Source organism: Trachypithecus francoisi, unplaced genomic scaffold (genome assembly GCF_009764315.1).
Source record: "Trachypithecus francoisi isolate TF-2019V2 unplaced genomic scaffold, Tfra_2.0 Lachesis_group1, whole genome shotgun sequence".
Lineage (NCBI taxonomy): Eukaryota > Metazoa > Chordata > Mammalia > Primates > Cercopithecidae > Trachypithecus > Trachypithecus francoisi.
Window position 1 is genome coordinate 117,480,133 of NW_022681454.1, and position 14,351 is coordinate 117,494,483.

Sequence of the window (14,351 nt, forward strand, 5' to 3'; positions counted from 1 at the left end):
GCTGGGCTGCAGTGGCGATCTCAGCTTACCGCAACCTCCGCCTCCCTTGGCTCAAGTGATCCTTCCGCCTCAAGCCACCCGAGTAGCTGCATTTATAGGTGTGTGCCACGAGCCTGGCTAATTTTTGTGTTTATAGTAGAGATGGGGTTTCACCGTGTTGGCCAGGCTGGTCTAGAACTCCTGGCCTCAAGCAACCCGCCCGCCTCGGCCTCCCAAAGTGCTGGGCAAGTGCTGGGATTACAGGTATGAGCCACTGCACCCAGCCCAAGACTTCATCTTTCATAATCAATTCTTGTGAAGCAGGCCCACAATTTCTCATCATCTTAAAGAAATGATCTGTTTAAGGAATAGCTTCCAATTTACCATTTTATTCAGATTGAACCACTTATTTAATTTAACGAGATTTATACACCTCTTCAATTCTATGTTTAGGTTCACTGAGGTCAATGATATCTGGTCAAATGGCTAAAGAACTAAGGCCCTGTGGAAAAAGACTGGGAGCAATGTTAAAAATTTACAACTGCAGAAATTTTTACCCCAGGAAACACACACACACACGCACGTATATATGCACTTTAAATCAACATACAATATCCCTGCACCAAACATTGAGCTGCTTAAATCATAGAATCCTTTTTGTGCATCCAACAGCAATATGCTGAAGAGATTTTCAGGGAGTCGTGCATCATCCATCTGCCAAGTCTCATTTCAAGGAAACCGGAAGTTGTATTTGGTTGTATAATAATGGACTCCTCCGATTTGATCAGGATCTCAGCTGTCAGAAGCCTTCTCCTGTATTCAGGCCAAAGGGAAACATGACGAGGCACAAATAACAGGGTAGATGATGTGCCTTTGTGGCAGAAACAAGCCTCAGTATAAACAAAGAAGAGGGTCCTCAGCCACGGTCCCCCGTTGCCTGTTGTCCCTCTCTGTTAGTGTGTACTTCTACTGATTGACTTGCTTTTCTGAGGAGAAACCTATGGAAAACAGTAGGAAAATATTTTAGATTAAAAATTAACATTTCATTTCTCTTATTCTGGCTTAAGGCTGACATAAAGTTCCAGGATGGCAAAAAAAAAAGAGTTATGTTATATTCATGAGCTCCCCACAAGTTTACACTGAGAAATCAAGAAGCGGGAAATGGAGGGTTATTATTTTAAGCATTGACATATGCTTACCATTTTGTGAAATCAGTTGTGGCCTCGTTCTAATTATGCCTGAAGAGCAATGTTCTACACTAATTCTCACTCTTGCTGGCATTTTGGCTTGGGCATGTGAAAGTAAGTCATATATATGACTTAGGTTAGTTTCAGTACTTACCCCAGAGAAAGAAAACTTGCAAAATATGATCTTTTAAGATATGGTACTGGGTACTTTACTGCCAAAGCTATAGCAAATATCATATAGAAAGATTCGTTGGTGTATCATGAAGACCAATATGAAAAATCTGGAATATTTTGATTGAATACTATTTGATAATTAATACTATATGAAAGATAAAGTCAAATACGTTTACTCATGGCAACAGGAAAAAGTAATCATAGAAATGCCAAGAAACAAAGTGTTATCCTTATCCATGATAACTTAAAAACATGCTGAATGTTTTGTACTTGTTGCCCTCATTTGGTATACCAAAGACATGCTAAGCCAACATTTTGGTAACAAAAAATAAAGCAAATAGGAAGATAATAAGTTACTTTTCCAGGCTGAAAAATTATGTTGCTGAGGACTGTGGTCATGTTAAAAAGGTATCTAGTATGTTGAGAACATAAATTTGAACCCAGAAGCGTAAATTCATTGACCTAACCAATCTAAAGTTAACATTTAATCCACTAATGATACCTCTCCCTTGGTATCATAAATATTTTAAAATTAACTCCTCTTCAATTTGGACAGTGCTCTTGTGAAACAGGTATAGAATTAAAGATCAATAGCCTCATATTTTAGATGGAGAGAGGCTGTGGCCCATGAGATAATCCATGGCAGAATGGAAATCTGAACAAAAAACAAAGATAGATCTTTAGTTTCTTGAAGGGAAGGCAGAATTTCCCTAAATGTACAGTGAGGGTGAGAGGAGGGCCTCAATCCACTATGACTGGTGTACATGTAAGAAGAGGAAAATCTGGACACAGAAGGAAGATGGCCATGTGAAGACCGAGGCAGAGATTGCAGTGATGCTGCCACTAGCTAAGGAATACTTGGAGCTACTAGAAGCTGAAAGAGGCAAGGAAGTCTCCTCCCTTAGAGGATTTGGAGGGAGCTTGACCCTGCCAACATCTTGATTTTTGGATATCTAACTTCCAGAGCTGGGGAAAAAAAAAAAAAAAAGTTTTTCTATTTTAAGCCACTCAGTTTGTGGTATTTTGTTATGGCAATCCTAGGAAACAAATCCAGTCAGTATTCGTTTAATTGGTTATTAATAGACATTACTAAAAGCTAATTATAATATTTAGGCTTTGATCTTCTATATTGTAAAGAAATAATTTCACAACACAGTTTCATATCCCTACATTTTATGCCTTTCTAGATACATTAATAATCCAGCTCTGGCTCATTAGACAAAGCATAACTCTGTACCTTAAGAAAAATTTGGAATGTACAGAAGTGACTGGCATGCAATACAATCAGAAACCATAGCTTTTTGACATGTCAGGAAGGAAGAAAAAAACAATATGTTTTTTAAGGTTATACTAACTGTTATGACATAATTGTTCTATAAACATGGAAGTCATTTTGCATCTTATTCTGATAACAGATGAAACAAGATGAAAATGTTCTTTGTAAAATCACATGTTTCTAAACAAAAACTGTAACCCATTAATATCTGTGGACTTAATGTATTAAAAACACTATTATTTAATGCTATACCGAGAGAAAGCCAAGTCTCAAATGACTTGAAAACATTCGAAACCCTTCATTTAAAATATGTAGTTTTTGAAAGAAGGGTTGATTTTCAATGTGTCTCCAAAGCATTCTAAAATAACCACAGACAGTAACTGAGAGCAAAGCTGGAAATTAGTTAACTGGCAGACTGTGCACCATGGTACTCACCACCTACCACCCTCAGTCCCTAGTCAGGAAGCCCTTCACTGGGGTCCCCACATTATAGAGGACTCTGCTCTGGCCCTCCTCCAGCCACACCCTTCCTCACAGTGTGAGCAACCCTTCCTCCAGAACAAGCTCCTGGCACCCAAATGTACACCCCTGAAGTCCCCGCCCAAGTGATTCTGGACCTGCTTCCCAGACTCATGTGGTCCTCTTCCCAGCCTGAAGGCTATGGAGAGTGCTGTTTGTAGAGTGGTGAGGGGTGTATGGACAAGGTTGGGATGTCCCAATTGGGCTGTCTTCAAGTTTGCCCTCAAGAGTCCTTATGATGGGAGGGTGGGGAGAGAAGGTGGAGGGTCCCAGGCAGGAGGTCAGGGCTTAGGTCTCCCTTTGCCACCTTGTCCTGTCACAGACTGGTTTTGAATCTGAGCATTGTAAATTGTACTTTGGTTTTACATGTATGTTTATCAAGGTAGGAGGATAGATTATACTTTAACAGTTTCTATGCTTGATTCATGAGATTTACACATATAGGATGTAGCTCTCCACTTATTCTTACTCCAGGCCCCAGAAATGTTAGAGGAAGATTTAGTGGTATCATTGAAATTTAGTCACTCATTATCTGCCATACCTTTTAAAATGCATGAAGTTATTTTTTTCATTTTTATTTTTATTTTTATTTTTATTTTTAGATAGAGTCATTCTTTGTCACCCAGGCTTGAGCACAGTGGTGTGATCTCACCTCACTGCAACCTTGGCCTCCTGGGCTCATGTGATCCTCCTACCTTAGTCTCCCAAATAGCTGGGACTACAGGCACATGCCACTACACCTGGCTAATTTTTGTATTTTTTTGTAGAGATGGCGTTTCACCATGTTGCCCAGGCTGGGCTTGAACTCCTAGGCTCAAGCAATCCACCTGCGTTGGTCTCCCAAAGCACTGGAATTATAGGCATGAGCCACCATGCCTGGCCTTAAACCAGTGATTTCTTAATAATCAATACCACAAAATTATTTTATGAGAATTCTGAACAATTCAGTTACACCAACAGATTAAAATGACCTTTTTAATTATGTGAACCCCAAATCAGCAAAAACCACTCCTGAAATTAAATAATGACACATCCATCATTTGTGACAAGAATGATTTCGGAGTTCTTGCCAATTCTTATGACATGGCTTGAGCTATGAAATACATCAAATGTGGAAGCTAGTAGAGGAGGCATAGGAATCCCAAACAGGTAGATTTTTAAGTAAGGAATTTTTTGGTGGTGCCCTAACCACGATCAGCCTTCTTGCCTGCTGCTGGCCAGCCGTAGTTAGTTGCAGAGTTGTGTTGGTGTGGAGAAGGAGGGGTTTCAAATGATAACGTACCCCTGGTCAGGTTCCACCAGGGCTGTCCATGCACAAGTTAGTTCATAACATATTTATTACACACTTAATCTTACATAGTACTGTGTCTTTTACTTGTGATATTCTAAATGTCAAATGAGTAGCATGCTGTGAGTTCATACGAAGATGAGATTATTGAGGATTAAACGCTAGTCATATTATTATCTGTGTTAGAGACCCATTCTCATTTTTGTATCTATAATTTTAGAAAATTTTAATAAAGTGAGAGAGGTACAGTAACAGGGGCACTGTACTATATAATTCAAACCATAGGTTTTAGAATCCTATATATCAAATAATCTAATCCCTATGTGAAATTTTATTAACTGTGTGATTTAGGTGTTACGTAAATTCTCTAAGCCTCAGTTTCCTCGTGTGTTAAATAGTGCAAAACAAAACCTATTTTATAGCATTGTTGTGAAGACTGAAATAAACAACTCTCTAAAAACAGGCCGGGTGTGGTGGCTCACACCTGAAATTTCAGCAATTTGGGAGCCCGAGGCAGGAGGATCAGTTGAGGCCAGGAGTTCAAGACCAGCCTGGGCAATAGGCTAGAGATGGAGCAAGACTCCCTCTGAACAAAAAATAAAAATAAAAATTAGCTGGGTATGGTGGTTCATGCCTGTAGCCCTAGCTATTCATGAGACTGAGGTGGGATGATTTCTTGAGCCCAGGAGTTCAAGCATACGGTGAGCTATGATCATACCACTGCACTACTCCAGCCTGGGTGACAGTGAGACTGTCTCAGAAAAAAAAAAAAAAAAAAAAAAAAAAAAACAGAAACAAAGCTTAGGTTGGTACATCATAGAGATTTTTTTGTTGTAGTTTTACATCTGTAGACACTGTTACATGGTATGTTTATACATCACAAAGCTCACTACATTTTTCCTAGCTAGACAAAAATCATTAAGTCTCATACACTGACTACAACATTTCATTACTGTGTTTTCTATTTAGTTTCTGAATGTCATCACAATTCATTTCTATTTTATGTAATCACTAGCTTGTGTAATATTGGTCCAGGGAGAATTCAATAATGATATATAAATGACCTTATGGTATTACTAAGTTCTGTACTAAGTAATTGTATCTTCTAGTGATTAAACTCCAATTCAGAAAGAAAATATCTTTAATAGTCATTCCAGAGCAATATAAAATGGAAAATTATAATTGGGTAGCAATTTTGCAATTATACAATAATAGATTTTAAAATTGCATATATTATGCAACACTCATTCTGGTTAGTGGTATGCCTTTCTAATAAAAGAACTCCATTATTGCTGGAACTCAAGAACTTCATTAAAACCTCTGGCTATATTTGTAGTAGAAAGCAAAGAAAAAAGAGTCCTATAGAGTTTTGATAAATACCTGGACATTTTATTATGGAGTTCTCACATTTCATATTTCTTTTCTATGATGCTGTTATAATCTATGGCCTTTGCCACTCCCATTGCTGCTGTGTACAGCTGTCCAGACTGCATATTGTACTTCAGCAGGCTCCATTCACATCGACTACCATTATGCGCCCCTTAGACTTGTAAAGTTCACAACCTGCAAAACTATATGTGGTATCCCTGGCTTCCTATTTACACTCCATAACAGACTCCTTGTATTAAAAACTAAATTTCTGTGATCTCAGCTCTGACTTCAAATGAGATCAAATTTCAAGAATGGCCTGAAATTAGACTATATAGCTCATCTTCAGCATTTTTAGATAGATTCAAATCTTTGGAAATTAACAAGTTAGAGTCCCAGGTGTGTGTCATATGAGACTTTAAACATGTAGCAGACATTTCTAACTTTTGATTATGTATACGTGATGAGAATAGAAGTGGGATTTTGATTATAGCTCAGTATATACAGCCTGCTTCTGGGTGGCCTCACAAGACCATAGAAAGAAGCAGTAGAAAGTATAGCAGATTCTAGAAACAAAAAAGAAAATGTTAAACCAATAAAAAATGAGATTTAAAAAAGTAATCTTGGTTGTGAGTACTTCATAAGTGACTTTTAGTTTTTCCCAGCATACTTTGAGGTGGGCGTTGTGGGCAACCCTGGCCTAAACTAAGAACCCTGCCTTGGAGTCTGACATTTAGTCATAAGGGAACACAGTTCTGAACCTTTGGTTTCCTCTGTCTGTCTGCCAGTGACATTTAAAACATCTGTCTAGCAAACTCAACTTGGAATAGTGGGTGTGTATCTGTACTTTGTAGTACAATTGCAGAACTTTGTTGTTGTTATAATAGAGCTCTGCTTACAGTTTTCATTTCTAACCCCAGATGGAATTCTGACTCTGAGACTGAAAAAGGAACAGAAGCCAGCATTGAAGTTCATGCATTTCTGTATTTGCACATTTTCTGTGTCTTAAGGAGTTCAATTGAACCCCAGGTGCATCAAATTAAAGTTATGTATGTAACACAACTTTATAGTAAGTCCTCCCCAAGTACGAATGAATGTATGTTGAGTAAACATCCCAAAAAGATCCCATTAAGATGTAAACATGAAAGAATGCTCAATACAGCTGTGTTCTTACCATTTGCCTTGTGTTGTACATCTGGCGGAAGCTGGTCAAGAGCATACCACTGATAGTCTGGCTGTGTGGAACAATAAAACATTATTATAGCAATACGGACTTCAAACCAAACATAGTGGCATGTCAAAAATACAATTAGGCTATGTGGCTTTTATTATGCAGGTAACACAAAAGTAATTTCTATCCAAACCTATTGCCAGCCTCACTCATCCTGCTTATCCCCCATCACTGCCATCATCTCTCCCTACCCCCTCTTAAATTCACTCTGTGTTTGGCCAGAATTTCTACTACTTTGAGGTTGTGACATGTTTTCTTTCTTTTTTTTTCTGAAACAGATGTGTTTTGAATATCTGCAGAAGTATAAACACTTGTAAAACTTACTACAACCCATCAATAAAACAAAGCAACTTAGCATCAACAAAGACTCTTTTTGAGACCCTCACACTAGAGGCAATGAGAAGGCCAGGGGAAAAAAAGTTTAATACAAGTTTTCTAATGGTTTAAGGAAAGAAATCTAAGCTATTAAATGGGGACTTGGCATTGATAGAAGTTCAGGATGGTGAAGGAGGTCAAATCTTTCCCTTTTTTCTATTCTGAAGAACCAATCCAGCAGAATCTGTCTTCTAAATTATTCATATAGTTTAGTCTACAGAGACAAGATTTTTCTCTTGGGATTTTCTCCTAGGTTTACACCAGTTAAGAACAGCTAGATATTGAATGCCAAACAGATTGCATTGAATAAATAGTAAACCCATAGGCCTAAATTATCAAGATATCTCCAAGGCCAGGACCTCTGTATTTAACCCCTAGGAATGGAGCAATCTCAGCTTTACCTGCCCACAAAGCAGGTCTGTCTTTCTGCTCTTAATGCTCACCCCTGCCTCCTACTTCTCCACAAGGCACAGAGAATATAGATTTTTTGTTCTGTAATTCAATTATCTCCTAAAAATAACTTGAGGAAAATTTTTCTAACATGAGTCAACAGAGAGCATTTACAAGGCTATCAGACCACTGAAAGTCACCTACAAAGTTCAATTACTCAACAAGACACTGAGAAATGCTGCTTTTAGTGCAGTTTGACCCCACTGTACCCCCACTCTAGACACCTAGGCCCTTGGCTCCTCTGGCTTATGAAAAAGCTAGAAGAGGAAATGAGATCACCTCTGTTTTTTATCTTCTCGTTTATTTTTAGATGTCTCAAATAACACATAGGATAAGTGACGTAAGCCTCAGTTTTATATTCCAGGAGGGTTGCCAAAAGAAGGTAAATATCCTGTAATGTTACCAACACTATAGCATGTGACTTAATTCAGCCTTCAATATAGGCAAGAAACATGAAATCTTATTTTTAAATTAACTTTGAGGATTTGGTTGTAAATTCTACTGTTATGCTGAGTTTTTTTCATCAGACTACTGCTTGAAAATGTAGGCCATTCTGCCCAGGCGTAGTGGCCTACTCCTGTAATCTCAGCACTTTGGGAGACCCAGGCAGGCAGATCACAAGGTCAGGAATTTGAGACCAGCCTGGCTAATATGGTGAAACCCCATCTCCACTAAAATTACAAAAATTAGCCAGGCATGGTGTTGTGTGCCTGTAGTCCCAGCTACTCGGGAGGCTGAGGCAGGAGAATCGCTTGAACCCAGGAGGTGGAGGTTGCAGTGAGTCAAGAGCGCACCACTGCACTACAGTCTGGGCAACAGAGCAAGACCCCTTCTCAAAAAGAAAAAAAGAAAAAAGAAAAAAATGTAGGCTATTCTACATGGCTTGGAGTCCTTTTTCAAATATAGGCCTTTATTTGGTGACAATTTTATGTAACCTGCACTGCTTTGCCTTTTTTAATTGACAGGGAATGTTTGATGAGCTGTAGTAGGTGAATTCCTTCCTTCTTTCCACAAATAAAGATTTGACAGAAACAATAATTTGTACTCTTAGGTAAATGTGAATGACTGATTGGTTTCATAATCTTTCATAAGAATATTTCATAAGAATAATCCCCCAACCTGTAGAAGCCAACTTCTATAGGTTAATTCACTCCTACAGTAAATTTCTCTTTGTGTTTCTCACAATCTGAGTTGACTTCTATAATCTTGAAAAAAATTTTTTTTAATGTTATTGGTAAAGACTGAAAAGTAAGCAAACAGATAAAGTAAAAAAAAAGGGAGCCGGGTGCAGTGGCTCATGCCTGTAATCCCAGCATTTTGGGAAGCTGAGGCGGGAGGATCACGAGGTCAGGAGATCAAGACCATCCTGGCTAACACGGTGAAACTCCATCTCTACTAAAAATACCAAAAAAAATTAGCCAGGCATGGTGGCGGGCGCCTGTAGTCACAGCTACTTGGGAGGCTGAGGCAGGAGAATGGTGTGAACCCGGGAGGCGGAGCTTGCAGTGAGCTGAGATCGCACCACTGCACTCCAGCCTGGGCAACAGAGCGAGACTCTGTCTCAAAAAAAAAAAAAAAAAGAAAGAGAAAAGAAAAAAAGAAAACAAAAAAAAGGAAACCGGGGAGGGAGAGCAGACAGAACTAGCAACCAGCAATAACATGAAAAGAACCAATTCTTAGCAGCGTGCTGTGTCATACCGGGGTCAAATAAGAGATGCTCATTAAATCCTCACATCCTTCTGCCACCCAAAGAGCCATTATCTCCTCCCCTGGGAAAAGGGCTTTGAGTCACACTCAAACAAAAGTATGAGAACTTTCAGGAAGCCAAGAGAATCATGCTTTCTGTAAGCATTCTGGTAGGAAAATCCCAGTTAAAAATCTTAGATTTTTTTCATCATGAGAAACACAAACCTAAAGTTTGGGAGGATTTGCCTGGGTAAATACAAAATGCAGAAAAAACACATTTTTTTCTCCCTGGAAAAAGGTTCTATCTATGTAGGCAAAACAGAAGGTAGAGGAGGGTGGGTGGAATACTGCTATTGAGAAGGAAAAAAAGGGTGCTTTGGGCCTGACTTATTCAGGTTGACTGTCCAAATCAATTCCCCTCACAAATAATTGCTCAACTCTGCATTTCATTTTGTCTGGGAAGACACAGCCATTGAGAACAACTTAAGTGGGTCACTTTTTCTTGGATCCTTTAAGAAAATCCTTTCAATTGGAAAATGTCAAAAACTATTTTGCACATATGTAGCAATATCCATAGTAGTTCAATATAAATTTACAACTGAAAAAAAGCATCTCTTTTTTTTTTTGTTTTGCCATATCCACTTTCCTTTATACATAAATACATTTTACACATAAAATACCCTTTGGGTAGAATGAGGTATGCCAATTGAAAATGTTATATGTTGTTCAAGGAATTAGTCCCAATTTAATACCTTTCAGTTAATTTATTCATATCTATGTGTCCTGTGGATTCAGTGTCCCAAAGATAATTCTACTGTACACTGACCACTCCAACTTTGCAAGTTTGAGGCTCAGAGAAAACAGAGGCTCTTGCTGTAGATAATATAATGTGCTGAAATTCCAGAGATGCACATAATTTCTACCAAAACAGTATACTAAGCACTTTTTCAAATGCACTCTTACTTACTGGGTGCTCCCGTTGCTTCTGCACAGCTCCAGCGCCTGTTGGTAGCCATGGATCTTGCAGGTGGAAAACCAAGCCACAGTTACAGGTTGGGAAATACATCTGAGGAGAACAAAGCTGTGGGTTCACTACCAGTGGGAGAGACTGAAGAGTCGCACTGACATTGCTTTATACAAAAGGTTTGGTTTCAATCTTAAGGTTCCGCCTAATCTGGCATAATTATAACTCAAAACCGTAAACATGTCAATAGACTCAGGACCGATACAGATAAGACTCACTGGTCAAGTTTTACCTAAGGTGAAACTATAATCATTTCTCCATTTTGAGGAAATGAGACACACTTGAAAAGCATATAGAGCTAACTTTATGTTTTTGAGTTATCTTTATTGAGGGCCCTCAATGAAGAAAATCTATCCATTGAGTCATAAAATAGGTTTTCTTAAATTGTAGCCAGGGAAAACTAAAGTCCAGAAAGGAAATTAGGAATTAAGACAAATAATATTCAGTCTTTAAGGCAACTAGAGAACCCATGGGATAGAATGCTTCAGTGCTCAAAAAGGCATGTTATTTTTTCAAAAGAGGCAGTATTTGATTTAGTTTTCCGCTGTTAATTGTGTGAGCAACTGCATGAAATACCAGTGAAATCTATTTCCCAGGTGCTTGTGGGTCTAAGGAGCACTAAGGTTTGTGCTACTGGTTACATGCTCTATAAAGCATATGCTTTCCATGAGTGTTAGGGCTGAAAGGCCTTGGTGGTGCCTAAGCACTGTCTATCCATTGATGGTGTAGTCGGTAATGAAAAGCATGGGTTGTTGTAGGCCACCTGTAGCAGAGCTTGAATATGTCTTTAATTGGGACAATGAGAAATGTTGTACATGGGAATAAATGTACGAGTGAAAATTAGAACAACATACCTGCTTTAATTGCTTTTCTAGTTTTTCTTTCTCCATCTGACAAGCTTTTATCTAAAGACAAAACAAAGGCATTTGTTAATCAAGACAAGTTCAAATCATTAGTTCCTAAGTCACTCTTGACCTACTCAAGTGTGAGGCACTGACAGCAGTAATACCAACAAAAACAGCCACAGGTTGGTTTTTCCACATATGCATTGATTCTATCTTTAAATTTCCAATTGAAGTTTGAAAAATGTGATAGTTTTAAATTGCTATTCCAGTTTTTTGAGGCCATCACAATTCTGTTTTAGGTAGATCTATTTAGATACAGATATAGAAACAATTTTCGTTGCTTACTGAATGACACTGGAATTGTCAAACTGACATTCAGAGGCTTCCATAATAAATTTTAGAAGTCATATATGCATTTAATCCATGTTAGAAACTGATCTAAATTCTTTACATGCAATAACTCACTGAATTCTCCCAATCCCTCTATGTGATACTTAGTATTATCTCAATTTTATAGATGAGAACACTAAGACATAAGATTCTGAGTAACTTGTTCAAAGTCACACTGCTATATTCCATGGCTTCTCACTACTTAAGGCCCAGCCTCATCTAGATGAATCACCTACCCTGGGTTCCCTTAACTTAAGACACACTTAGAGAAAGCTGGCTTTTCCTTGACTATTTCATTGTCATTCCTACACTCCGTGTCCCACATTCCCATAAGGGATGGTCAAATATCCCCTTCTGAATGATACCTTTCCAAGTCCCACTAATCAGAATTATTCTGTCCTCTTATGTAGTGTTGTACATTTACTGTGTGACTTTTTAGACCAATGTGTACTATTTACAGGCAATTCTTGCTGCTTGTGGTAGTCATATTCCATAAAGTCTTCATGGACACTGAATTAGTGAATATTGAACCACTGCTCCTAGGAGAATTGTTGGGTTAAGTTTCTGCTAGCCTCTTCTCACAACATTTGTGTCAATGAATCAATACATAACTTTGTTTCATATGTGTTTCTGATTAAAGACAACTTATTTAATATGTATCGTTGATTGATTAACACTGAACTCATGGTCAAGAGCACTATAACATGCCTTAATGAAGCTTCTCTAACACACATTTTCTCTGTAAGGCACATCACATCCTTCGTGTTTAGGAATCCTAGAGAGCATGTCAGCATATATGTGTGGGCCATTCTAAACCATGAAATCACCAACAAAAAGCACAAAAACACAGCAAACATGGCACTAAATGGACCACAAAAAGAACACTATGAATGTGTATATGTCAGGAAACAATTTTGCTGCTCTGCTCATATGTAAGGATGCATCACAAAACACCACAAGTATTGATTTGGGGATGACAAATGCATTTTAGTGAGTAGGGAAATTCACATATGCAGAATTGGTGATGATGAGGATAGACTGTACATGTCTCTTTTACTATATTGTGAGTTATTTACTAGCAAGAATTACTAGCAAGAACCAGTTTTCGTTTTCTCACAGCATATAGCAGAATGCCTTGCAAAAAGAAAGCATCAAAATTAGATTACAAGGGACTGAAAGTAGCATGCTAATTATACAACTGAATGAAACTATTAAACATGCCCCCTCTTCTAACAGACTAAAATAATTTATAAAATACCTCTGAGCCATGACTTGACTTGAGCTAAATGTTTTCTAAAGGGTATTTTGTTTTTTTCTTTTCTTTTTGAGACAGAATCCCACTCTGCTGCCCAGACTGGAATGCAGTGGCCCAATCTCAGCTCACTGCAACCTCTGCCTCCTGGGTTCAAGTGATTGTCCTGCCTCAGCCTCGTGAGTAGCTGGGATTACAGACGCGTACCACCATGCCCAGCTAATTTTTGTGTTTTTAGTAGAGACGAGGTTTCACCATGTTGGCCAGGCTGGTCTCAAACTCCTGATCTCCAGTGATCTGCCTGCCTTGGCCTCCCAAAGTGCTGGGATTACAGGTGTGAGCCACTGCGCCCGGCCTGTTTTTTGCTTTTTTCACTTACCATTGAGAACAACTTAGTGAAGTCATAAGGTAGGTTTCATTATCTATATTTTACAGGCAGGTATACTAAAAGAGGTTAGATAACTTATTTTTTAGAGAGAGGTTTTAGAGTCATAAGAAGCATTTTAGAGATGATCGAGTTCAACTTTGTCATTGTACAGATGAAGAAAAGGAAGCATAGAAAAGTTAAATCACTTGTTCAAGGTTACCACCAATGGAAGAGCAGGCAGGAACCCCACGTCTTTTTTGCCCTAAATTCCTCTTATTTCTAAGTACCCTAAGCATCTTTCACTTTACCACATTACTTATTTTACCACTGACACCGGCTTAACGCATCTTAGTGACAGAATGAATACATTCTGGGAAGAAAGCAACTCAGAATGCCAGAACGATTTGACCTGAACGTTCCTCTAAAAGTCCACTTGGACAACAAATAATATGTTATTCAACTAAGGTAATGTCAGGAAGTGTCAGTTCTTTTTTTTTTTTTTTTTTTTTTTTTGAGACGGAGTCTTGCTCTGTCGCCCAGGCTGGAGTGCAGTGGCGCAGTCTCCGCTCACTGCAAGCTCCGCCTTCCGGGTTCACGCCATTCTCCTGCCTCAGCCTCCCGAGTAGCTGGGAGTACAGGGGCCCACCACCACGCCTGGCTAATTTTTTGTATTTTTGGTAGAGACGGGGTTTCGCCATGTTCGGCAGGATGGTCTGGATCTCCTGACCTCCTGATCCGCCCGCCTCGGCCTCCCAAAGTGCTGGGATTATAGGAGTGAGCCACCGCACCCGGCCTTCAGTTCTTTTTTAAATATGGTAGCATTTAATCTGCTGTTAATACATTTAACATAGATCATCAAACCATCTACTTCATCTCTGTGAATTCTATCATTCTCCTACTGACTAAATGAGACTTTAAAAAAAAAGGATTGGGCTTTCAT

At 38.7% G+C, this 14,351-nt stretch overlaps 1 protein-coding gene across 1 annotated transcript in view; it reads right to left on the minus strand.

Moving 5' to 3' along the window:
* Positions 1–653: 653 nt before the first annotated feature.
* TNIP3 (TNFAIP3 interacting protein 3) overlaps positions 654–14,351 on the minus strand; it is a 136,244-nt gene continuing 122,546 nt past the window's right edge. Inside the window, exons 12-15 of the mRNA XM_033215145.1 lie at positions 11,412–11,462; positions 10,501–10,553; positions 6,966–7,026; positions 654–977 (exon numbers count right to left, since the gene is read on the minus strand). Coding sequence (XP_033071036.1) covers positions 933–977; positions 6,966–7,026; positions 10,501–10,553; positions 11,412–11,462 — 210 coding nt within the window. The 3' untranslated portion in view covers positions 654–932. The remainder of the gene's footprint in view (positions 978–6,965; positions 7,027–10,500; positions 10,554–11,411; positions 11,463–14,351) is intronic.